The 27,385-nt window shown below is 37.8% G+C and overlaps 1 protein-coding gene and 1 long non-coding RNA gene across 4 annotated transcripts in view; one reads left to right on the top strand and one right to left on the bottom strand.

The window, feature by feature from the left end:
• The window catches only part of SLC9A3 (solute carrier family 9 member A3), a 56,050-nt gene extending 34,678 nt beyond the window's left edge, over window positions 1–21,372 (top strand). The window contains exons 7-16 of one of the 3 annotated variants that reach the window (XM_088168212.1): window positions 1,223–1,425; window positions 2,237–2,326; window positions 4,136–4,206; window positions 6,368–6,497; window positions 9,582–9,697; window positions 10,269–10,398; window positions 10,901–11,077; window positions 11,661–11,736; window positions 13,087–13,200; window positions 17,074–21,372. In XM_088168212.1, coding sequence (XP_088024338.1) covers window positions 1,223–1,425; window positions 2,237–2,326; window positions 4,136–4,206; window positions 6,368–6,497; window positions 9,582–9,697; window positions 10,269–10,398; window positions 10,901–11,077; window positions 11,661–11,736; window positions 13,087–13,200; window positions 17,074–17,627 — 1,661 coding nt within the window. In that variant the 3' untranslated portion in view covers window positions 17,628–21,372. Of the gene's footprint in view, window positions 1–1,222; window positions 1,426–2,236; window positions 2,327–4,135; window positions 4,207–6,367; window positions 6,498–9,581; window positions 9,698–10,268; window positions 10,399–10,900; window positions 11,078–11,660; window positions 11,737–13,086; window positions 13,201–14,501; window positions 14,750–17,073 lie in introns of those variants that run through there. The other 2 variants (XM_014877356.2, XM_088168219.1) reach the window with 2 other exon arrangements.
• Window positions 21,373–23,678: 2,306 nt separating this feature from the next.
• LOC148225259 (uncharacterized) lies at window positions 23,679–26,769 on the bottom strand. Its single transcript, XR_015804903.1, has 3 exons — window positions 26,638–26,769; window positions 24,629–24,746; window positions 23,679–23,830 (listed from the first exon to the last, which is right to left on the bottom strand). It is a non-coding gene; the product is annotated as an uncharacterized LOC148225259 (long non-coding RNA).
• Between the last annotated feature and the right edge of the window lie 616 nt (window positions 26,770–27,385).

Genomic DNA, 27,385 nt, shown 5'->3' with positions numbered 1-27,385 from the left:
AAGTACTTGTAGAGAGCAACACATAGACAATTTGGTGTATGCACTTACACCTGGGAATAAGTTAAACTAGCTTATTTGCCCATTTGTCTTGATTTAAATTCAAATGACAGGTCACACATCTATCTAGCTGGCAATTTTCCTAGATTCTGTGTTCTTATTCTGTCTAGAAGCTCCTGATCTGAATGAAGTGCCTAGCTGCTTGCCCTCCTTTTCTAAATAGTCTGCAAGCATTGTTCATTTAGCTGCCTCTCAGTAACTGCTAATGTGCCTGAGGTGTTTAAAAGAGTTTTCCACGTCTTTGTCTTTTACACTTTTTGTATTCCTTGAATGAGTAGTTAACAATCCGGTAATAGATGTGACAAGTAAATAGTAAATATTCAGCAATAACAATACGCACCCACTAAAGGAATTGATCTTAGACATTGACAAATTACTAAATACCTGATGATATTGGGCCTTACATAATTGCAGTTCTTATTCTCTGGAGGAGTCAGATTGGTAGCATTTCCAAGGTCCCCTCCTCCAGAGGCCCTCCTTACAGTGACAAGACACTTCTCTTGGCACAAGTTCAAAGTTCTTTAAAAAGAGAAGAATCTTTTTTGCAGTGGTTAACAGCCCTGGCCTGCTGCAGAGGGACACACATGCAGTGCCAGTCACAGGAGTGGTGAAGCTGTTTTCCCTCTGTATGGGGGGAGTTCTGGGATGCATTGAGACATCTAGAGCCTTAGGTCTCCTGCAGCAGGCAGCATATCACCTGTAGGTCTGAAGAGAGTGTTAGCATAACTAAACAACCCTTCAGAAGACAATTACTTAAATGTCATTTTCAGTGATTTTCAAAAAGTATCACACTCCCTAAATCAGTGCTGTTTTAACCCATTTCTGTTAACTGACCCTGTGCATATTACCGCTTACAGTGCTAGAAAATCTGATCTTTCTTAACGAATTTCCAAGGTCAGCACATGGCAGAACTTTCCCTGGAGTGCCTGTGCCAAAGGGCAGCACTCTCAGAAGAGCAGCTGGCTCACAGAAGCAGATTCACCTAATTCCTTTGGCTCGATGTAAAGAGAAGGCACCAAGTGGGCAACACAGTGATAAGAGGCAGAAGCAGATGGTGCAGATTGTTGTAAAGGCAGTCTGGTGGCACCATTTCTGTTACACACAGCTAGGATATTAACATTCCATAAGGATATTTCTAGACAATGCTGACATTTGTTTGTTACAGGTGTCATTATACAGACGTGGATTCTTAACCGCTACAGAACTGTCCAGCTGGAGATAATAGACCAGGTGGTGATGTCCTATGGTGGACTACGAGGAGCAGTTGCTTTTGCTCTTGTTGCACTTCTGGATGGGAATAAAGTGAAAGACAGAAACCTGTTTGTCAGCACAACAATAATTGTTGTGTTTTTTACGGTTATATTCCAGGTAATTTAACTTAAGCACGCTTCTTGCAAGGAGAAGAAGTCCCCCAAAAGTACTGAATGCTTAAAGCAGTTCTCAGCTGAAGGTTGCATATTGTTTCACTGAACTGAAAGCATAATTGAATTTGTAATTTTAGTAACAAAAATCCTATTTTATGTTTTCATGTGGAACCACAGGGGGCAAAACACAATTTCCTCTGTGCTAAAAATTGTTCAGTCTTAGCTGCTTGGTATTAATAGTGCCAAGTTAATATCTGATTAAACATCCTTCACCTCATGTGAATAACTATAGGGAACAGTGCTTTTAATGGGCAGATACAGTCATTAAGCTGATCTACCTGAGCCTCAGTCCTTGCTTTAAAATATAGCAGCAAGCAGTGGGTCAAAAAAGTATCCAACATCCAAACAAAATAGCACTGTCTGGAGGAAAAAAACCTGTAATTTAAATGAAAATATGTCAGTAGATAGCAGCTTGCAATATTTTCTGAAGTGTATTACAGAAAGTTCAGTTGTGTTCACAAACTTCTCCACTATTTGTGGAGAAAATACCACATTCAGTGGCACAGGAAACACTTCTACTCTTCCACTACCATATTTTTCCTATAGGTGGTATATTTTTCCACTGTTGTATTTTCAAACCTCTGTAATAGAAGCTGCGGATACTGCATTATTTTATCTTCTAGAAGGAATACAAATCAACTGAGAAAGTATGAGAATCACCAAATAACACACAAATGTGCTTTATTTCTGTTTAACCAGCTGGAGTAAAGTCTAAGAGGACTTCTAAGTGTTTATTGTCATGTTTCAATCCTTAGGGACTGACTATCAAACCTTTGGTGCAGTGGCTGAAAGTGAAAAAAACTGAACACAGAGAGCCAAAACTGAATGAGAAACTTCATGGCAGAGTAAGATATTTTTTAAAAATTCATGATATCTTTTGGATTTTTACAGAGCACCTTAAGAGAAAACAAAATTGTTAAGTGAAAATGTCTTTTTTTTTTGTAAGAGAGTGAGCTATCAAATTTCAAGATCAAAGTCCTTCAAACATTTCAAAAGTTATTTCTAAGTTGCTGTTTCTCTTTGGTTTGAGTCTTGTGAGAGGATATTCATATGAAAGTTCTGGTCTTTCGCTTCAGAATTCAATGGGGCTGGGAGTACTGGGGAAACAGCACAGATGGAATATGCTTCTTTCTCTTCATCTAGAGAACGATTGATGATTGCTAGGGCAAAGCATGTACAAAAAGATTTAGTTTTCCTTCTCAAAAACCGTTAATTTTTTGAAAAGGTATGAAAGCAGGCTTTGTAGCTTGCATATTACATAGATAGTCTGCTGCCCAATACAGAATAATTATATTCTGAAATTCCAGATTAATAACAACAGTTTTAATTCAGTGTGAATGTTGTGTGTCCCTGTATTTCTTTACCCTTTTAGCATATTTTGAAACACAAACTCTTCCAATTCATTTTCACACCACATTATAAAGTTTTCATTAAGTAAAAGAAAACATAACTTTTCAATATAAATATAGGTTAAAGGATGAAAGACTGTAAGACATCACAGAATAATCAAGGTTGGAAGAGATCTTCAAGAACATCCTGTCCAGCCATCACCACCATAACCACCCCTAAATCATATCCCCAGGTGCCACATCCAGACAGCTCTTGAACACTTCCTGAGACAGTGACTCCACCACCTCCCTGAGCAAATTATTCCAGAGTCTAATCTTATTTTCAGTTAAAACTTTTTTTCTGATATCTAATCTGAGCCTCTCCTGGCACAACTGAGGGTCATTTCCTCTTGTCCTTTCACCTGAGACATGGCAGAACAACCCAACCTCCACTTCACTGCACCCTCCCTCCAGGCAGTTGTAGACAGTGATGAGGTCTCCCCTGAGCCTCCTTTTCTCCAGGTTAAACATCCCAGCTCCCTCAGCCACTCCTCACAGGACATGTCCCAGACACTTCCTCAGTTCTGTTTCCCTCCTCTGGACACACTCCAGCCCCTCAATGTCCTTTCTGAAGTGAGGGGCCCAGAACTGAACACAGGACTAGGGACACAGCCTCACAGTGCCAAATATCAGCCATGCTGTTCCAAAACAAGCACCTGTATATTCTGTAGTAATCAATGCAATGTTGGGACTGAAATGTTAATAACCATATCCAGAAAAAGACCAAATTGTACCTGCAACTTGGTTTCAATCAAGAATTATAAGCCTCCAGATTTCTATCAGCCATCTAATATACTCAGTATGAAATTTTGCCCTAGATATTAAAAAGAATGGTGCCTACTTCTACTCTGAGGAGAATATGAACTCCTGAAACATCTAAAAAGAGTCACTGGGGAAATTGTTCAACTGAAATAATCACCTACACTAATAGTGGCAGATGTACTTCATAGGGCAGAAATGGAGATGGTAAAATGAGTCCAAAAGTTTTTTAAAATTGAGTGTTAAAATGGGGGTTTAAGTACCTTCTCGTTGAGACCCTTGTATTTAAGAATACTTAGTGAATTTATAAAGAACTGGTCAGAAAGTTCAGGGCCTTTGAAAAAAAGCTTATAATAGTTATTACTTATATAAATGGGAAAAAGAAATTTTAACAGCCATAAAATTATTCTGCATAGTCACCTGGTCTAACTCGAAATAAATTGAGCTATTTTCTAATTATGCTTTTTTATTTCTGTAAAGATATTAATTCCACTCTCACTTTCCTAGGCCTTTGATCACATCCTTTCTGCTATAGAAGACATTTCTGGACAAATAGGGCATCATTATCTGAGAGACAAGTAAGTAGTAACCAATTTAGAATTTGTACATTATAACTTTTTAAGTCTGTGAGCTTAGGGAAAGCAAGGATGCTAAATGTAGTTAAAGAGGTTACATATTGAAAATACTGGAAATACAGCAAATGGCAAAATAGTGCATTTTTGTCCCCTTAAAAACAGAGTCTTTCTCTTCTCTTCCACAGTTCAAATTATGCCTTTGCAGGCGCCTCAGTTCATATACAGGGCTTGTTCTCTCAAGATTAGAGAACTGACTATTTGAGAAGTTTTCACCTAGAATGTTAATGTGGATTTTTCTTTGCAATATTACATTTCATGAACACTGTTTATGTGTGGAGGCACTAAAAAAACCTCAGCTACAACTATGCTAGCTGTTTATCTCATCTCTACAAGGATGTATTCAACACCTCTGAAAGTTATGGCAGAGGGTGCTCTGAAATTGCTCTGACTGTTTGCTTGTTAGTCTGAAACCATCCCCTCTGTTTATAGTTGATTCATCTTGAGAGAAGCAGAATTACTCAGCTGAAAGATAAGCCATTTCCTGTAAAGTACATGTGCAATGTTACCCTTGTGACTTCCATACCTCGATGAATAAATGTGGAAAAAAGGACATAAAATCTGGACATCCTTTAGAGTGTTATTTCAAGTTAGGTCATTCTCTCCCTGGAGTCAAGTCATTTCATAGGTGCAAACAGCCACAGTTTTGACCTGCTGACCTCCTGCTGACTCAACATGCCAATTCCAATCCAAAAGCCATGTGGTTGTGTTAGCTTTCTGCAGAGCACACCCCTAATGCTTTCTGAAGAAGCTGAGTCTGTTAGCTTAGGTTTAGCATTATCATGCAAAACAATACAATTCCTAGGCTGAAGCTAGCCTATACTGGAACTCAAGCAGAATTTCTCACCTGCATCCAGCTATATAGACAATTTCCTTCCTTTCCTTTTGCTCTTCATTCATGTATGCAGTGAAGAATTTTCCTGAGGCACTGCAGACAAAACACCTTCTTTCTTTCGGTCTAAGTTTGTAGTTTACTATTTGGGAATAAATTTCAGTAGGCTATATATAATATCGGCAAATACATCTCCACTTTTGATATATTGCCTCAAAGATGGAGCTATATTTTTAAAGTGGCAGATTAGCATGGGACTTCTTGCATGTCAGAAAGTAATCCCCTTGAGTAAAAACTGAAGGAACAGCTTAATATAGATTCGTGGTTGAGTATGTGGTTTGATGACTAGCGTGCTTTGAATGAGATCATCTTAAACCTGCCTTTTGGACTCTATGTACATGAAAGTGCTGCTTCCATAAAGAAATGGAAACCCTAGCATCCTCACTGATGTGTTCAGGTGTGGCAGCCTGAATTAGAACCTCCTGGTCAGATGTTCTGGCAAGAGAAGAGGAATAATCATCAATAATGTGAATAATATTTAACACAAAAATGTTCAAGAAATCTGAATCAAAAGCTGCAAACTCAAAATGGCCATTGAGCAAGATGGATACAGTCATTCTGAGCAACAGTCTCCAAAGATGCCTCATGCCCTTTAGATGAAGTGTTGAGGAAGTTAGAAGAAAGTACAATAGCCTTTTATCTTTTGGACCCTCAACATGACAGATACGTTACTATCAGACAATCTTGGAAGAGTAAATAATTTAAAACACACATGGCTACTATCCCCAGAGCAGAGTACATCAGTGGCATGAATAAGACCCTGGTAGAGCTTCTGGAAGGGCACTGTTACTCTGAATTGATTTTCTGGTCTGGCTGTCCTACAATACACCTGGGGAAAAGCAGATTACTTTTCCAACAAGAGAAGAAAATTAAACATAATCAGAAGTAGAAAAATAAGGTAGCATGATCTCCCAAAGTATAAAATGTGTTACTGACTCTGAAATGGGATACAATGTAATCATAGCACTCTTGAAGTAGTGTTGGGTGAGTGAACTGATTAAATGTATTGTGACAGCTGCATAAGTCTGTAGCAGGCTTTTCCTTGACTTTCTTTATATGCTAATTGAAAAGCTTCAAGATACAAATCCCTCACATTCCACTGTTCACCCTTTTTTTCAAAGTGTTTTGCTCAAAAAATATAATTTATGCTAAATTAAAAATGCTTTGAAACTAAAAATGCTTGTTGCCATTAACACAGTTTGTTTAAATTATCAGGTGGTCCAATTTTGATAGGAAATTCCTCAGAAAAATACTGATGAGAAGGTCTGCTCAAAAATCAAGAGACCAAATCCTTAATGTTTTCCATGAGCTCAACCTGAAGGATGCAATTAGCTATGTGGCTGAGGTACTTATGAACATTTGTTGACATATTAGAGCATCACTTGGAAATTGATTTTTTAACGTTTATACTATAGTGTAAAGTTGATATATTGCAAGAGAAGCCTAAAGGAAAATGATTTCCATGTCAGCTCTGTTTTTCTTTTTTTTTTTTTTTTTTTTAAATGTGCTTTGAGTATTGGTGTTGCTGGTTTGAGAAGCTGTAGCTCTCAATATTGCGCCTGATCACCAAATACCAGTGTATTGTACTTACGTCACTGTACATTTCTGTTGCATTTTACTGAATATCTTTGTTTCTATATTCATTACATGAAAAAAATGCTGTAATTCTAGAGGGGTGTTGTCTTTATAAATGTGTCAACAGGGTCTGGCTCCTGCAGGATAGTGGTTCTATGTGATGACAAATCTGATTTGAAGAAGCTCATTTACAATTGATGTGCATGTGTAGCCAAAGTATGGATCTGCTAATCTCAATCTGCCAGATCATTGTAATATGCAATATTAAAAAAAAAAAAAAAAAAAAGTAACTTTAATTCAATGGAATCATAACCCCCATGATTCAATAATTAGGATGAAATATACTACAAGTATCAATTGCAATCAAAGAATTGTGAAATAGGGAAACTTAAGACTTGCAACAGGAGAAATTTTTAAAGGAGATTTGAAGAAAGTTTCTGACCTTCTGCAGGAGTACTGCAGCAATGTTGCCTGATTGTGTAAGAATTCCTAATCTTCTTCAGTATGAAACTAGTCACCTTAGTTCAAACAGCCAGAATGCACAGCGTAAAGGATAGTTTTAAATGTAATATTTTTAAAAGTGGTCTTCTAAATCATAATCTGTTCCTGCCCATAATCTCCAATTCAATTAATTTCCACAGTTAGGTTATATATCAGTTAATTTCTAAAAATTATTACTATGATTGATACTGCTACTACTACTGCTAAGCTTCTTTTTTGTTTTTTTTGAAAATGAGCTACAGCCAGGCAGTCTTCTTCTAATTAAACATATAATTTTGAGGCTTGAATTCAGAAAACAAGATGAAATCCAGAAATTATGTTAGTATGGAAAATGGAGAATACTTCACAAGACAAGCAAATTCTTCCTTTTGAGATTTCGTAAATTATCCATTTGGTTTTTAGACCATCTGAGCTCAAGAACTAATTTTCTTTATTGTGATACTTTCTGGGTCACACCTCAGAGGAAGAAAGTTGGATAATGACTTTGAGGTGGATGACCATGAAACTCATGTTCAGATTCATTGCTGAATCTGTTCAGTAGATTCATTACAGTGTTTCTTCTCTTTAACAGAAGCAAAGGGTTTTATAGATCACTGACACATGTAGATTTAAGGTCAGATTTTTTTACTCAATAATGTCTTTGATCCCATATGGTAAAGACAGATTACTAAATGTTAGATTAATAATTTTTTAGGAGACAAAACACACGGTAACTGCTTTTTGTTACTTTAGTGCAAATGTTATTTGTGTATATTGTTTCTTGCAGATAAATTCTATTGGGCAAATGTCTACTGATTTGATAATAGAAAAAGAAATAGAAAGTTCTCCAAGTTCTACAGAAATTTTGCAAGACATTTTCTTCCAGCAGAAATTAATTATGACTTGTGAATCCTAAAGTCATTTTGCCTTTCTCACCTTAATGATACACTGCTTTAACAACTTTTTCTTCACTTTTCACATTGAACTAAATATTGCAATTACAAGCTGACATTGAAATTAAAGCCATTTCTTCCAGGACAAGTAAAGACCTGCCTCCCCCAGCTACTCTCCTCTTACTTGCAAGAAATGGAGGAGTTTAAAAATTATTTTCTTTTTTTAAATTATTATCTTTTTCTTTATTCAACTCTGCTGCTATCCTGCATCTATATAATAAATAAGAGTTGAGAGATTTCAGTCTCAATCTAAGTAAATTCCTTACAATTGAGAAGAGAGAACCTAAGCCAAGAAAAATGAAAATAATCCCGAGCAACTGAAGGAAAGTGACTTAAAATATTCAGGGTTCATAACTTGTTCTAGATAAAATTCTTTCACTGATGATATTGTATGATGCATATATGAACCATTCAACTTGACTTGAAAAGAAAGTCACATTCACTTAAGAAAATGGATGGGATGATGTTCTCCCAGAATTCAATTTTATTAACTTCAAATTTTCTGCCTGCAGAGGCCAAAGTGTATTTCTTAATGTCATTGGTAACCCACATACGTATGTAATACATATGTGGGCTACCACAGCAAAAGAAAACATTGATTTGTTTTTTTCCATGAATATGAAAATGTAAAGGGAACCCAGTGCAGTTAAAGTTGAAGAAAGGTAGATAAAATCTGTTCTGCAAGGGAGATGATTTTTCTTGATTATTACTGTTTAAAATCTAGAGAACTGCTATGTGATTTCTCCCCACTGTGATTCAAAACCGTAGATGGTTTCAGCCAGTGTAACCACAATGTCACTCAACAGATACCTTTTAGCTAAGCAAGAGATTACTTAAGGTGTAGGGAAAAGTATGAAAACATAAAACTGAGCTTTTCCAGCAGTTCACTTCTGTGACACTAGTTTTAAAACTGAAAAAAAAAAATCTCATCTCTTCAATATTTCATCTTGTCATGCCATAACCTAATAGTCTTATAGACTTCTATCACCACTTATTATTTGTTGCTTCCAGTCTGGTAGAGAACAGAAAATTTAGTGTTGGGTCTTTGAAAATGCTACTGATAGTGTAGTGATGTGTTGATACATGAACAACTGTATGTATATCCCTATGCTCTTGGCTTGCAACATTGTGCAAAGCAAAATTGCGAATCTATTGAGGCACAGGAAATCATTAATCTCTTCAAAATCAGTTTCTGAGAGTGGAATAGAATTTCTCATTGCTTTGTTTGTTGGAATAATGTCACTCAACATAAAGAAACCATAAAACCAAAAAACAGTTTTTATTTGTTACCTAGATACAACTCCTTGCATACTTCTTGTGCCATTTGCATAAATACAGTCTCACAAATTGTCTGTATTCTGATACACATTTTGTCCTAGGTTTTTTACAGCTGTAATATGTCTTGTTTCTTTCTATCACAGGGAGAACGTAGAGGTTCACTGGCGTTTATACGTTCTCCAAGTACAGACAACATGGTAAATGTGGATTTCAGCACTCCACTCCCAAGCACTGTGGAAAGCTCTGTCTCGTATTTATTGTAAGTAATGTGGACTGACAGGGTGGCATATGAGAGGAAATTGAAACTGCTAAAAGGAATTGTAAAATGCAAATTACAGGGGTTTCAGTCACCGCTTTTTTGAACTTTAATTAATATTTTCTCCCACAGAAAATAGGTATCTATGGATTTATATGTTGCATTTTACACACAGATTTTTTTCAGTAAAGGTTAGTAAGATGAAACAGACATCCACATTAGAGTTGTTTCATTTGCCTCTGGTTCACCAACTGGTACATACAGGGCTAGATGTTATTTCTGTGTTTGCTCCAGAAAAAGTAAGGAGAGAGCTGAGGAAAAATTTGCCCCGTCTTTAACTTTTGAATCTGTCACTGAACAGACCATCTATCATGTAAACTATGAAATTAATTAATGCTACATCCTCCTGAAAGACAAAAACCAATGATCTTTTCACATTTCCCATTAGGCATTTACTCACCCATTGTCATTTAGCCAGTTCTTACTCTTCTTTTTTTTTCTTTTTTTTTTTTTTTTTTTTTCCCCTCTTCAGCAATCACTGATTTTAAAAACAGCAGTTTGTGTTTTTCTTCAGGAGAGAAAAAGCTGGACCTGTTTGCCTTGACATGCAAGCTTTAGAGCAGAGGAGGAAAAGTATCCGGGACACAGAAGATACCCTGGCTCATCACACCCTACAACAGTACCTGTATAAACCCAGGCAGGAGGTGAGAGCAAGAGGCTAGCATTGGACTGTTTTCCAATCTAAAACTAAGAGGAAATAGGAACCAAAACTCGCAGGTGAAACCCAAAAGGAGAGAACCCACTGCAAAATCCACACTGTTGAGGAAGACTGGCTCTGTGTGATTTCTCATTTAAGAACATGTCTTTTTAAAAGAACCAGTGCCTTTGAAATCACTGGGGCCAGTGGAATACAGAACTGTGTCCAGCAAAGGTTCTGAGGAGGATTAAATAAAGTGTATCAACAGAAGTGATTCAGACACTTACAGGGAGAGGCTTACTTTGAATGACTCTTATACACTTAAAATTCCTAGACTTTTTTCATGAAGAAAAAAAAAGGGAATTTCATTAATGCCTTCAGACTAGTCTTTAGTTCATTCTTTCTTATGGAGTTGTTTACATTTTCGTGACACTGATTGAATGCATTGATTCAGGGCTTTCATCTGTATTTCTAAGTAAATGAATATTGTCTTCCCTTCCTGGCCACAGCACAAACACCTGTACAGTCGACATGAGATCATGCACAGTGAAGATGACAAACAAGACAAGGAGATTTTCCATAGGACAATGAGGAAGCGCTTAGAATCTTTCAAGAGTACCAAACTAGGAATAAACCATTCCAAGAAGCTCAATAAAATCCACAAACGAGACCGGGGCCAAAAAAGGGTAAAAATACTTTCACAAGGACCCAGCTGTAGCCACCTATTATACCAACTAATGAGTGGGAAGGGTAGGGAGGACTCTGAAGGGTCCTATATCCTGCATTTATCTCTGTCCTATAGAACTCCATGAATTTAGAGGACCTAATTAAGAAGAGATTAATCTAGGAGGTTTAAACTCAAGGGGCTTCTTCTCACATTCTGCACTTCTCTATGCTTTGGGACTCTTCTTCTGGGTGAGAGATTTCTGATCTCTTGGCAAACAATAGACTCTGAACATGCTACTACACTGTGGGGAGATTTTGCAGGATAGAGGTAGCAGGATAACTCTATACCATGGAGTATTCAACCAAATTTGTGTGAAACTAAGAGGGAACACGCACCTTTAAAAGACCCAAAGTTTCCTTTTTTACCCTGTCTGTACACACTTCAAGTGTAGGTGGGAAATTAGTGGCATCCATATTGAGTCTGAAACAATGACTACAATGGATTTCAGTGTTATTCTGCTGGACTCATCATTTCAAAGGGTGTCACTGCCATTGCTATCTGATGATATTAGCATTTTTGGTCACTTTTTGCTTTCTTTTCAGAGAAATAGCAGTGTCATACCAAATGGAAACATTCCTCCAGAAAATCCAGTACAAGATTTTACTTTGAAGGAAAAAGGTAAAAAAAGACTCTTAGACTGTTTTCACTAACTGAATTTTACCAGTTACATTGCCAGTAAAGCATCACTAAAAGATCTTGTGACATGCCATAGCAAATCTGATAATAAAAAGAGACTTCTAGTGGTAGTTCAGAACTTGGAGTGGTGGTCTGTTTCATGCTTAAATGCAGCGTTTAGAAGTGTTTTTTTAGGAATCTGGATGACAAACAAAATTTTAATTGGCCTTTTTGCTCACAGTTTAAAAGTATCACATCTATATTTTGTAAACAAAACAATGCAGTGGCTACAATATAAATGAACTTTCAGCTGCTGTTTGGATAAGGTGCACAGAGCTGCTAACTATTTTTCATCACAGCAGGATATGTCTACCTAAGACATCAGCCATATAGAATTCAGTAGCTGAGATGACATTCTTGAGGCTAAGCAAGCATGATATAATTCAAGGAGGGAGTAGCTTTGGGAGGAACACATAGTCAGAGGTCAGTTCCAGCACTGATTCACCCCTTCATGAACAGATCTATCACATGGGTCAGGCTTGGAAGTGTAATTGGAAGCTGACCAGCTTGGGAACTATTCCTAGCAAAAGCTGGTTGTGCATATAAAGGCCCAAATTCTTTCCCATTAGCCACTGGCCAATGGTCTTAGCCACTTTTTTGGGCATTGGTGTCAGGCATGGAAAGATGTGATGGGTGCCAACATGTTTGTTACACAATTGTAAAATAATAAATGTCACTTCAAAACTGAAATGTGGTTAAAAGCCACTGAACTAACTTCCGATTTGTGTTCTTCCCTCTGTTTATGCCCGAAACTCCTTGATCTCAAAGACAACTCAAGCAAAATAGAGAGGGATTCATCTTTTCTCAGTATCTCCAAGCAAACATATTTTTCCTTATACATCTTCATTGAATCATTTACTGAGGGTTATTTTTGTTTGACTGAGGGGAGCAGTACAGGCTGGCTCCCCAAGTGTAACAATCTAGAACTACTTTGCTTGGGAAGACCTTTCTGAATACTCATTAGTAGGTCATTCAATATTGTCTTATTAAAGAACTCTGCATATAGATGTCATCATCTACTTCAAAACCAGAAGAGTTTAATTGGAAGGCAGTTTTAACAAGTGGTTTAGCAGCTATTGCAAAACTTATTCTACTGCAGTAAAAGCAGCAATGACCTCATTAGGTTTGAAACTAGTCATTACACTAATGCCAACCTGTGTCAAGTGATGAAAATCCTTGTTAAAGATGTATTTTTGATAACCATGACATCATCAAACCAGCAGGAAATAGCATTTTCTATCAGAACTGATACAAGTCTCTAATGAAATTACACTTTCTTTTTTTCCCTCCTAGATTTGGAGTTTTCTGAGTCAGAAGAAAATAATGATTATGAGACTTTGCATCTAGGCAAAGGAGTTGATTTCCTGGCTAATGTGACGAAACAAAATTTCACAGATACTCCTGCTGGTAAAAATATTTATTACCTACAACTTTTTTTTTTGTTCCTCAAATATAACAAAACATACTAGAAATGCTGATGAGTTAGATTTTTTTTTTGTTTTGTATGTTTAATTGCGTGATTGTATGTGTTCAGTATGAAAATACATTTGCTTAATATTAATGTTAACATAAAGATTTTAGGATATTTGGAGGTATGGAGACCATCACATTTGAAACTGACAGCAGTTGTGAACATGACTACCTAAACCAGTTTTAAAGCCACTAATTATTTCTAGCACAGTAAACGTTATTCTAGAATTGTTTTACCTCACAAGACCAGTCCTCTGGAATTGTTTTTCACTTGCATTGGGACTTCGTTGTGAATAATTTTGTTCTTCTTATTTCAGGCAAGATTTCTCCTTTTATATTCACAATCCCATCAGATCCTTACAGGCTTATAGAATTCACTGGAAAGGGCAGATTTGCAGCATTTCAGGAGCACTCAATGCCCTTGATTTCCAGCCCTGAAAGACTCCAAAATATCAGATTGGAAGCTTATAACTATATAGAACAGAAACCATATCATAAGACTTATGGAGTATTTCTCTTTAGCACTTTTGTGTTTAAATTTTTTCAGCATGCCACTGTTTGCTTCATGTGTAACTGGTGCCTGCAGTGAAGAAAAACGCTTGTGCTCATACTCTTGTGGCAGACACCCTTAAATGCAGTTTCCTTGTGACACTGTTTCATGACAAATTCTATGTTTAAGTATGTATAAAGACACCCACAAATAAGTGGATGGCAAGATGCAAAATGTTTTGTAAAAGCTTGTCTAACTTGATAACTGTATGAACAGGCTCCAGTATGTTACTTTTGACTGGCCTGCCATAGCTACCTCACACGCATCTGTTTATGGAATGGTGAAGTTTTTTTTTTTTTTTCGCATTTTTTCCCATATCTTATTTATTTTTTAGGGATTTGATTTTAATTTTCTGCAGTTATTTTATGCTGTGCTTTTTTTTTTTCATTGCTTAACACCTGTGGACTGATTATTTTATTGATTTTATTTTTTGTCTCAAGATATCCCTAACATAATTGCAAATTTGACGTCACAACCAATTTTTCTTTTTAATTGAAATCCAATACATGCCTAACAATCACCAAGGTGTATGTGTGTGTAATGGTCTGTATATTGGCTTAGTCACACCCATACCAGTGCATCTGCCTATTTTTTCCAAAAGCCTTTCCCCCTTTATAAGGCATCTTACTGCATTATCAAGAAATTATTTTAATCACTTTTATTTGTCACTCGCGAATTCTTTTTTTAGGAATTGATAACCCAGTATTTTCAGCTGACGATGACCAAAGTGTCTACATGAAGTTCTCACCATGGTTATCTAGTGAAGACACTGTGGTACCATCACAAAGGGCCCGAGTGCAGATCCCATACTCTCCAGACAACTTCAGACGGCTCACTCCAATCCGGCTCAGCAATAAATCAACAGATTCCTTCCTGCTAGCAGATGGCCCAGAGGACCGACCCAGATCTTTTCTCCCAGAATCAACACATATGTAATATTTTAAAAGATATTACCACCTTTACTTTTTAACCAGACTTCTTATCAATTCTGAGAAGTAAACTTATTTTTCTGTTTTTTCTTCTTTCAGAAAATCTCCTTCTTTCCTGATTTCTTTGTACAACTAAGCATCTTTTATTTCCCTCCAACTTAATTAACAAAATGTTTTCCTATTTTCCTTCTGCAGAAGAGCTGTTCAACTATTTGGGGTCCAATGTCTTGCTACTTTTACAGCAGATAAGGGTCCTTCTCTTTGTTTTCACTTGAATATTTTAAATGCCAAGAAAATAGTATTCCAAGTACCAGAATATTCGGCATACATTTTCAAGAGGCTTCAGGTTTCCTGGTTAGTCAGTCCTAGATGATAAAATTGGTATCTGAATTCCCTAAAAGGAATAACATTTTTTTACTCTCTTGCTAAGAAGCCTTGAGTTAGCTGTGAACTTTTGTCCAGATTACTTATCCAGTGTCCAGGAAGCAAAAATGCCCCACAGCTACAATACAACTATTCAGTGACACTACTGATGTACCATTAAATTACATAAGAAAGGGGTTTAAAATTAATCATATTTACTAAAATGCAGCAGAATCTCCTTGTGGGGATAATTATGCAACAGAATTGTGGAGAAGCAGAATTTCATTTAGACCTTTATCCTTAAATTGTGAATCTTAACCCTTACCTTATTTTGAAACTAGAAGAAGGCTTAGCTTTCTTCTTGCAGCAAATAACTTGTTGCTTCTAATGTGTTAGAAGCTTAAAACTAAATTGACTCTGGGTTTAAACTAATATCCGAGTTGCCCTTTAACTTCTGTGTGTGGAAATTTTCCACACCATAAAATCGGCCTTCATTTTTATAGTCAAGTCAAGCAGTGCTTCAAACGAGGTGAGTCAGGTCCACAGTTCAAATATTATAATTGAATAGAACACAGGGCACTGCAGGGATTGTGCAACGAAATGCAAAAGTCAGTGTCACCGTGAATACACTCTTCTGGAATCCATGGTCACAAATGTACGTCTTAGTGTCCTCTGTGCATCAACAGAAAAAGCAAGCTGAAAGTATTCTGTAGTTGGTTGATGAAACTTTGTTCAGACAAACACCTCAAGCTAAGAGTGAATATTGCTAATTTTGATATAAGAAGAATTTCACAACCCCTTGAGAAGAAATAGAAAAGGAAGTTCCATTTTTCTTCTGTTCTGGCTTCTGTCCCTTCAGAAGATGTGCTAGTTCAATTTAGAGGAAGCACATCACTTTCCTTCTGGAGTGGCCTGTAGGTCTGTGTTTGGTTTCAGTACTCAATTCCTTAATAATGCATCTTTGTTTATTTTTAAATGATGTTTTAAAATAAACATTGGGTTAATTAAAGGACCGTGAACTACAGCCCAATATCCTGATTAAGAGTGTGAACAATGAATAGCGTTCCAAAAGGAAAATTTCACCTTGACACTTATGCACATTGAAATTCTCTTCACTTTTTGTCCCCAATGAGAACAGTGTCACAGAATATTGACGTATGACCTGCAGAACATTTTCTTGCTAGCCTTTGTTCTTTTCCTCCATTTAATTGCTTTATTTATAATTCACTTAATTATTAGGAAGTGGTATGTGTAAGTTCATTTGTGGGTATCTTTGATATGTCAAAATCACTAGATCTTTGACTGCTGTATTTCTTAGTAAGTGTTTTGCAAAGTTAGATTTCCCAAGCTAATAAGCATACACCTTGATTACTGTCTGAAACAGTCCTCTGAATGATCTCCTTAACAAAATTCTCCCAATAAGAAAATGATACTAAAATTTCAATTAATAGGTTTTAAAAAACAATGGAAACTGGAAGCCAAGAGTGGAAATGTTAAGTTTCTCTACATACCTAATATACACAGAAAACTGATCATAAGTTCTCATCAATAAGAAATTGACTCCCTGGAGTCAAACTCTCTGCTATTTAATTGAAAGAGTACAATTTGTTTCAAAAATTTCTGAAATATTTCCTTGCTGAGCCTCAGGACTGTTTCAAGATAAAGATACACCTTAGTGACCAGATGATGGCTCCATCTCCTAACTATCTGAAACAGGCAGTTCATCCTAAACACTGAGCTAACTTTGCCAGACATTCAGCAAGGATAAGATTCTTAATTAACTCATTTCAGGTTGTCCAAGATAGAATTTCATACAGAGTAGAGTTCTTCAGGAAAAAAAATCTTAAACCACTCACTTTCATAAGACTTTCATAAAAATAGCCAAAAGCAAAGCCAATAGCCAGTATACCAACAGATAAAGTGTGTACAAATAGAAAACAAATGTTTCTATTTAATTGTGTTCTCTAGGTGATATGGACCATGACGTTGAAATGACAGAATACTCCTCTTCAGATGATCAACTAAACCAAAATGGAAGTGTTTCAGTGAATCCCCTCCACTTCTTCCCCTCTTGTCTTCAAATGCCTTGGACACAAAACTATTCTTCGTTGGAAAACAGAGGGAATATATCTCTTTCTGCTGTCTCTGAGTACATTGCTTCCTGTGACCCAAATGTACCTGATCTTTTCTGGGAATCAGGTACAGATATGAATAACAAAGAGACAGTAAACTCAGGTTATTGCTCTGAAGTTAGCTTCAAGTCAGAGAATTCACAGGAAGAGAATACTCTGCTTATGTTTGAAGGGCTGGAAGACTCTTACATAAAGGACCCCCAAGAGAAGAAAATGTTGCTTGATGTAGAAGGGAATTACAGGTCTGCTGCAGCCAGACGTGTACAAAGCCGACGTTCTTTCCACAGGCCAAAACCTCTGCATCACCCTAAGCTTCAGAAGCTGGCATCTCTTCCAGCATCTTGCCATGTCCCTCCACATTCCTTGGAACAGGAAGAAACACAGTTGTGAGCCAGGACTTAATTGAAAGAAGAAGATGAACAAAGGGCTTTTATAAAAATAGAGAGCAACCTATTGGTTCATGGGATCTGCTCTAGGATGGATTCAGATGGAAAGGAAGTGGGGTCCTGTGATGTCAGAAGCACTGGAGCTTTTCTGCTGCACTTACATTTTTAAGTTCCTATTCATAATGAAAGGGTGCATAGTGAGAGGGAACTATGACTCCTTGTTATTTTTTCATGTAGACTGTTACAAATATTCTATTATTTTTGGAGGGCTAAACTATGAATCTTTTCAAATGGTAAATCCTTGGTGTTTTTTTACATGGATATGGTTTATTATGCCATTATGCCATAAATACATTTAAAGGAATAGGCTGCATTTGCTGCTTCAGTAATGGAATTAAGTATTTATGCTATATGAAATTAAAGTAGGAGAAGCCAACGGTTAGCCTCATCCCTGCTAAGTCTACTCTGATTGAAATGGATCAGTGCCTTTTACAAGTGCAAGCTAAAGAAAAATATTTTCCTGCTGTTGAATATTTGTGTCACTGAGTAATTGTGGAATATTGACTCCTGTGTAAAACTTTCCAGGGAGAGGAAAGTCTTGGCATCTTGAAATTTAATCAAGGACTTCAGGAGGGCCATTTCCTTCCTTCACTTTCACTCCCTCAACTCAGTAGCACTGGAAGGAAAGAACATCCAGAATTAGCTCAGAATTTTAATTTGCGTGGTCACAAGCAATTAATTTCATACTCTTAATTAAGCTGCTGTATTTTAAATAGCCTCACTCAGACAGAAGTGTAAATATTTGTCATTTTTACTGCTGCTTTGGAAGACACCTTCCAAATATTGTTAGATTATCCTGTTAATTTATGTATCACTTTCAATAGCTGATTGGGATAGTGCTCTGTATTTTGCCACATGGTTTAAGTGCCACAAAGACTCAGGATGTTGATGGATCAAAGTACTGTACAGAGGCAGTTTGGCTACTGTGCATGTATATACCTACTTGTATTAGGAATGTCCTCTTTTTTTTGTCAGTGGTTTTCTGTCAAACGATAGTTATGATTGCACTAGTCACTTACTGCATATGAATTAGACCTACATCACCCTGAAGACATCTGGAGACATCAGTGAAAACCAGATGAAGAACAGTGAAAGTTCAGATGAAGAACTAAATAAAAGTGAAAACTCTGAGACCTGTCATAGATGTATAATACTACATGCCTGGTATGTAATCCTCTGGCCATTCAGCCTTAGGTGATTCCAGTCCTGAAATTTTGGCTTGAAATCTTCAGTGGTATAAACTGTAAAGGTTCTATGACATTAATAGAGGGAGAGTGTTTTGCCACTTCTGTGATGCTAATGTGTTCCTACTTTCTATTTGATATCAGTGTAAAACATTTGTAAATGAGCTGTCACCTTCAGGGAGGCATGTGAATTGTTTAAGACTGAATTCTGGACAGTGGCTTTATGTGGTAAATTTTACTTTATCTGTGGGAATTAATGATTGTTTCTCTACCTACCCAGATTTTGAGGGGGTCTGAGATGATTCTGTGTCAGATATCAAAATTGAGATTTACCCAAGTGTGAAAACTTATGCCCATATGTTTTCTCCATCTTTGTCCTGGATGCTAAAACTGTATGTTAGGTTGGTGCAAGTTGCAGATATATGATGGCAAATACCATATACAAACCTAAACAGATACAAAACACACACCTCTAGGGACTAGATTCAGAGAAGTGGTTGTTTTGGTTATCAACCCACAAGCAGCTGCTTGTTTGGCTTCCATCCTGGGCAATGATTCAAATCAGTGTCCCTAACTGGAAAGCTTCATCACTCAGAGCTAGTCTTGTTAAAATTCAATTATGTAAATACAATTTTTGTGAAACCAAGTAAATGTGAACATACTATTTTGATGAAGTAGAGCATATTAATGCTGTTCTAGATATTATAACTGGAACAAGTATTTTAGTAATTGGGCATAGATATGTAACAGGACCATGACTGATCCCAAATGTTAGTACAGGTAAAGTGCAATGTGCCAAGATCTCCCATTCTATCTCATAGCATGATACTGAAGTACCACCACTAAAATGGGCAAGATGCTCATGAGGTGTTGGCTTTGAAGTAGAACTTTCATTTCTTACTGGTGTCGTACAGAGGTCGTTGCTGTGCTGCAAGTCAGAAAGAGAGCCACACTGTGAACTGCTTTCTGCATTCTTGTTATTGTTAGACCATTACCAATCTGCTTTTGTACAGGCTACCTCAAGGAAACATTTGTGAATTGTCATCAGCAGATGGGAGTTTTCACCACATAAATGTTGCACAAGCAAGAGTAAGCAATTTTGAAAAACACGGGATATGTTTTTATTGTTCTTGTAAGCTTTTAGGCTAAAGAAAAGAGGCTCCATAGATATCACCACATTTACAAACACAGCAGTCTCTGTGGAAAGTCAGCAGGACCCTGTATGTTTTTGAGAAGGCTGTGGGCTTAAGTATTCTAAAACAGAGAAGAACATCACCCCATTTCAAACAACACGAATGGAAAGACACTATATACAAGGGCTTAGTTCTCTGTTTCAAAGGCCTTAGGCTTTTTCTATGTTGCATCACTACAGCTGAACAAATGAAGGCTAAAAAGGGCCATTCTGATAGTGAAGAGACCTTTCCCTGGAATATCTCGCATAATTCCTGAAGCTCTTATGTCCCGGAAGAGGTTTTCTAGTGGAATTGATTCTACAGCAAGGTTTTGTTTGTTGTAATTTCTCAGTTTGAAATGTGATGAAAAAGACTTTAGTGTCCTCAGTTTCCACATTTGAGAATGCACCCATAGCTATAAAATAGTGGATTATAGTTTCTTCTTTTATCAAGGGCAATTAATAAATAGACACTCCCAGTATCTACCAGGGTAAATACAAAAACTGCAGGTGATAACAGTTGATCATTTGTTGTACTTTTTTCCTTTTTTGCATACTCTTTCATTGTACATTTGCATTTCCTGTAGTATGTGTACCTGTGGGTGAAAGTGCTTCAGTACACTTTAATTAGTCAAGCACCAGTAATTTCTATCACAGCAATATAAATTCAGAGCTGCTGATGATATGGCTGTAAGTATCAGCTTTTTTTGCCCTTATTTATTAAACTGGAATGATCAGTTGACAACTCATTCACCTCTGATGAGGCCAGTTCAGTTCTTACTTCCCTGAAAACTTTGTCTCTAAATTTTTTTGGTGACATGCTCTGTCCGATAAAGATAAACCGGACATTCCACAGTTGCTATTTATTTAATAAGTAACTATGACCTACCTTGTTGCAAAAAGATAATGAAGAAATATTTTATGTTCCTTCTATATATTTTGCTCCATGAATAAAGTTCTTTTTAACAATGTTCATTATGCTGCACTACGATCTAGCAATGTTAAAAAAACCCAGAAGTGCTGCCTGCATTGAGATGAATTCTGTCTCTCTGACCTGTGAACCTAGTTATTGAAATATATGAAATTATGTTTTACAAATACATAGTCTAGTCAGAGATTTATGTAACAAAGGTTGCAAAACAATCACGTGCCTTAAATTGTCACTCTTTAGAGTGCTGTTGTTCAGAGATACTTGTGTGTACTTTCCAAAAGGTGTCAATTTACTTCATATATTTTTAAACAAGTCAAGTTGTTCTGCTAATGTCTTTATAGAAATGTTTTAATAGTATATCATAATGAGAAGTTTGGCAATAAATCGTATCACTTTGGTGGAATCACACTGCTTTGGCAAGTGATTTAGAGAATAATTTATTTATTACACTTAAAAAATACTTTGCATTCAAGACTTCTGAGATGTATTTCTGCTCCCAAATCAAAGTTAAAAAAGACAATAGAGTGCTGCTGATAATTCACGTCTTTTATAAAACGCAAGTCATTAAAAGCAGCAACTAAACTGGTAGATTTCCCGAGGCTCATTCTGACATCTATAACACTTTTTGTACAGTTCTAGCCCTGCTGTAATCAATGACAGAATTCCAATTGACTTTATAAGTATTGTATTTCCATCCATAGAGCACAAAGGGCACATATTTTGTCAAGTTATATACAGAGATGTAATCATAACAATTACTTATAATTTAAATTTTACATAAATAACATACAGCATCTCATAATGCACCTGGATCGGGACAATTCAACATCATAGAAGCAAAGATCTGACCAGTCTTAGAAAATGATTTCATCAGTTTCAGCAAAGTTTCAGAAAGGCTAAGTGATAAACACAAAACCCTACTGGCTCTAGGACATATTTATAGTTTATTTTAAAGCGTGATCCTCCAAGTGTTATTAACAAGGGAAGAGGTTTTTCAGAGCCATTACTGAATACTGCAGTGCTTTCAGGAAGCACGTGTGTGCATGCATAAAAGGGATCCTAGAAGGCAGTGTAGCTGTACTCATGACTGAAATGAGGAAAGTCTGAAGCAGAAGGATCAGTTTAATGCTGCTAAGTTGTGAGTAGCTAAGAATGGGAAAAAAACATATGTGGGCTAAGTATGTGCACGTGAATGCTCACAATAGAAACAATAAAAACTGAAATGGGTAAAACTGACCTCCAAAGAAGATAAGGTAGAGAGGTGCGAAACACCTATATCACCTGCCTAATAACCAGTGCTTAATTCCTACCCACACATACATATTTCCAAAGGATAACTCTATTTTAGTTATTTTTAACTATTTTATCTATTTTTATATTTATCAATTTTAAACTCACAATTTTATCTGGCACCTTAATATTAACACTTCCTTCAATGTAAAAGCAGCGGAAATGTCAAATAATCTAGTCACAAATAATCCTGGATCTACAACCCAAGATGTGAGAAAAAAAATTCACAGAAGTTTAACAAAGACATAAAACTCACTTATCCTGTGACTGCAGTAAGGTACCAAGAAACAACATGATGATTACACAGCTTGTGATCATCTTATACTCACTGTCTCAGAACATTACTGTATAGAGACAGTTTCATCCAGGAAATAGAAATGGATTTTGATAAGACAGGACAGACTGCAGTGACCAATTGCAGGGCATGACCAGATGAGCAGACTGACCAGCAACCTGTTCACATCCAACCAGTCCCCTTAATACCATGATCTCTCTATCTCCTTACTGTTGTTCATCCTCTAAACACCTTAATCTCCCTCTTTCCCTGTCTTTGCTTCCTATTCAAAGCATCATATACAATCTCTTGCAGAATTCCAAAATGCATCCCATAGGCAGTAAGCCTCCTTGGTCTGTAAAGTGATACAGAGAGCCCATCTACCTGACTAACCTCGATGGCTTTCACCACACAATGAGCTGATTGTCCTCCTGTGACAGCCCTGGAAGAAGCCAGATCACAGTGCCCCCCAGTTTCTCTTATTCACTTGTAAGGGTTTCCTGACCACTGTCTCTCTGTGCTCCTTTATGTGTGTCAAGATGAACTTCGTGTTTCATAGCCTAACAGTTTCATTGTAGATTCTGGGGGAAGTAAAAAAAATATTCTCTATTTTTACTTTTATAATACATGATTTTAAATCTATCACCTGCTCAGGTTTTGTGTGTGATAAGAAGTATTTTTTGCATTGCTGGGATTACCAAGATAAATACAGTTACCTGCAACAAACTGGTTTCTGCTAAAAATTTGTGGATTCTATCTACCACCTGACATGCATAAAGAATAACAGCATCATTACAAAATGGCAATTATAATTTAGTCAATTAGCCTTTTCAGATAAAAGTTTCAGTAATACCATTTATAACATCACTACAGCAAACTCTTACTTCTTTGACATGCTTTAAAAGCCAGATCAAACTAACAATATACAACCCTAGATTTAATCCACTGAACATTGCCTATATTTCTTAAGATAATGGAGCTATTCAGACATTCAGAATCATAGAATCATTTAGGTTAGAAAAGAGCCCTAAGATCAATGAGTCCCACTGTTAATCTAACACTTCCAAGCCCACCACTAAGCCATGTCCCTAATCACACATTCAGATCTTTTAAATGCCTCCATGTATGATGACTCAAACACTTACCTGGACAATCTGTTTCAGTGCTTGTCAACCCTTCCCCAATGAAGAAATTTTTCCTGTTACTCAATCTAAACCTCCAATCTGCAGCCACTTGTTTCTTGAGGCAATTTGTTTCCTCTTGTCCTGTCACAGAGGAATGAGGCCACAATGCTGACCTAAAAATGGTTTGAGACATAGGTATGTTGGAGAGCATCAAATGTAGGATGATTGTAGAGTCTCATGCCATAACACAGGTATGTCTGCTTTAGAAATATATTTCACAGGACAAAGAGAAGACCCAAAAGTGTCAATGGAAGATTTGTGTCAAATTCATCATTGGGGTGATTGCAGAAACACACGGGACAGGTAACCTTTCTGGAGCATTGTAAAATACGTTTTTTTGGTTGCATTAGCATATGCATGGTCTAACAAGAGATATAAGCGGACTGAAGAAACAGCTGAAGTGAAACAGCTTTTATTATACAACTGTAGGCAAAATATTGAGAATATATATAATCTTTATCATATGGATACAAAAACGGACCTAATTTGGACTGAAGATAACCCATTTTTCCAGTGCTGCAAGTCTTTTTACTGTTCTTAATCCAATTTTTATATTGCATAATTCCTTCTTGTTTTAGAACAAATATAACTTTCTAAGAAACTCTATTTCTTATACAAATCAGTAGGGGACAACCTTGTGTTGTGAATATTTTATTTCTTTAACAGGCTTGCACTCTAAAAAATTTAGACATTTTTTACAATGGTAATTTTGAAAATACCAGAAACTGGGTTTTGCTCATGATTTTTCTTAATGAATGATGCTTGATTCTAATACAAAATAGTCAGGAGTACAGAGATAGTTTAACCTAAGATATATCTTCCCATGCAAGCACTGCCCTTCTAGGCAACTAATGTTGTAAAGTGGAAAAGGAAGAGGTGGCTGTCTTCCCCTCTTTTACCGTCCCCCATACCTTGAAACATGTAGCTAATACCTTCAAGAATTTCCAAATCATTTGGTGACTCCCACCTGAAAAGAAATCTGAATGAATTTGTCCTGCTGTGCTGGATCTGGATACACTCTGGACAGGCCTAGAAGAATAGAAAATCTATTATGAAGGAAGGTAATGGTATTTTTGGTGTGCATTTGGTAAATATGTGAAAAGACAAGCAGTTACTTTTCTGGGAGCGACTGAGTGTGACCAAAAAGACCCTTTTTGCTAGATTTCACTAGGATTCCTAACACCTACAGCTCTTAGCAACACCACCAGTTTGCAGGAATAGAATAATGAGTTTGAATAGCCAGTGACAAGCAGATCAGACGTTGTGACAGTTTATAGTAACCTTTGTACAGCAGGGTCAGAAAAGAAAAAAAAAAAGACGAACTGAACACACAGAATTACTTTGTGTAAAATTATCATCTTAAATACCTGTCATGAAAGAATACAGGCTCTTGTCTACATTTCTACCTAATGAGGAAATAGTGACATATTTCAAGCATTCACCTGACCCACCTGAGCTCTGAGTTCACTTCATGTTACATTCATTTTCAAATATCCTTGAATAGGTAAATAAGAAGTTATGTATTAAGAAACTACCTACATGTAGATCATGTAAAGAAATTAATACTTAGGCGTTTCTGTAAATAATGAACCTAGTTCCACTTCCTTTGTAAATACTTTGTAAGTATTTTCTTTAGCTTTATTGGACTTTTTAGTTAGGCTCACTTTTAATGATGATAAATATGTATTGAGCAATTGGGAGGGCCAGACAAGACTCCTCGACATGGGAACATTGCACAAGCACAGAGTACAGCATGTGACAGGTGTTAGCAATCCATGAACAGACTACTTCAGAGAAACATGTTTCGAGTAGTTTTACGAGTTTATGTTTCAGTTTGCCTTGCAAACAATTAGAATTTTACTACAGGAGACTGTATGAAAAAAACTATTAGAATAGATTACAAGATTAGATTAGATTAGATTACAGAATCACTAGGTTGGAAGATACCTTCAAGACCATCAAGTCCAATCCATGCTCTAACACCTCAAATAATCCATGGCACCGACTGCCACATCCAGTCTTTTTTTAAACACATCCAGGGATGGTGACTCCACCACTTCCCCAGGCAGACCATTCCAGTACTTTATCACTCTTTCTGTAAAAAATTTTTTCCTAATATCCAACCTATATTCAGCTGGGTGCAGTTTAAGACTGTGTCCTCTCATTCTGTCAGAGACCAACCCCCACCTGCCTACAGCCACCTTTCAGGAAGCTGTAGAAAGTGATAAGGTCACACCTGAATCTCCTTTTCTCCAGCTAAACAACCCCAGCTCCCTCAGTCGTTCCTCACAGGGTTTGTGTTCCAGACCCCTCACCAGCCTTGTTGCCTCCTCTGCATGTGCCCAACATCCTTCCTAAACTGAGGGGACAGAACTGGACACTGCACTCAAGGTGTGACCTCACCAGTGCTGAGTACAGGGGAAGAATGACCTCCCTGCTCCTGCTGGCTACACTATTCCTGATCCAGGCCAGGATGCCATTGGCCTTTTTGGCCATGTGGGCACACTGCTGGCTCATGTTCAGCCAGCTGTCATCAAGTACCCCCAGGTCCCTATCTGCCTGGGCACTGTCCAGCCACACTGTCCCCAGTCTGTAACATTGCGGGGGATTATTGTGGCCCTCCTACCTTCCAATAGATCGACACACGCTCCCAACTTAATGCTGTCTGAAAATTTACTAATGAAAGACTCAATACCCTCATCCATGTCATCAATAAAAATATTTAACACAACTGGTCCCAGCACAGACCCCTGAGGGACACCACTGGTGACTGATCCCCAGCTGGATGCAGCACCATTCACCACGGCTCTCTGGGCCGGCCATCCATCCAGCTCTTAACCCAGCAAAGAGTGCTCCTGTCCAAGACATGGGATTAGATTAGACTAGATTAGATTAGATTAGGTTAGAAGCATTACCGGACCTGCTGCTCACTGATACAGATGAGCTCTTTAAAAGAGGCAAAGCTTTACAGGCAGCCTGGGATATACCGTGGGACCGGCCGCCGGGCCAGAGAGGTGGGATTCAGATCCGGAAGGGTTGGGCTGGGCTCCAGGAGTGGCGGCAGGGGCAGGGCAGGGCTGGCCAGGGCAGGGCTGGCCAGGGCTGGGGCAGGGCTGGGCAGGGGCAGGGCTGGGCTGTTCCGCCGCCCGCGTCTCTCCTCGGCGCTCCGGGTGCCTCGGCTGTAAGACCGGCATTCCCTGAGGTGAGGGCATTCCCCGGGATGAGGGCATTCCCCAAGGTGAGGGCATTCCCCGGGATGAGGGGATCCCCCGGGCCGGGCCCCGGCCGCTCTCGCCGTGCAGCTCTCCCGGCCTCGCCTGGCCCTGCTCGGCCCGGCCCGGCCCGGCCCGCTCCTGACCGCGGCCCGCTCGGGCTCCCCCGGCTGCTCCGCGCCGGTTTCCTCCGGAAGGGCGCTGGAAGGGCTGCGAGTAACAAGTTTTAGGAAACAGCCTTGTCCTGGCTGGCAGGGTTTCAGACCTGCAAAGCTCCGACGGAAAAAGGGATGGCAGGGCTCTCACCGCCCTGCGTTCCGGTTTAGCAGTTTCCCTAGACAAGGTTCTCCAGGAGCTTTCCAAAAGTCACTGTCTATTTAAACCGCGCTCCCTGCAGTCCTGAACACTGCTGTGTTCTCACGGAATTGTTAGGCTTTCCCGAGGTCTTTTTTCACT

Source organism: Sturnus vulgaris, chromosome 1 (genome assembly GCF_052056855.1).
Source record: "Sturnus vulgaris isolate bStuVul1 chromosome 1, bStuVul1.hap1, whole genome shotgun sequence".
Lineage (NCBI taxonomy): Eukaryota > Metazoa > Chordata > Aves > Passeriformes > Sturnidae > Sturnus > Sturnus vulgaris.
Note: the sequence above shows the minus strand (reverse complement) of the source record. Positions and strands in the feature narration are given on the sequence as shown.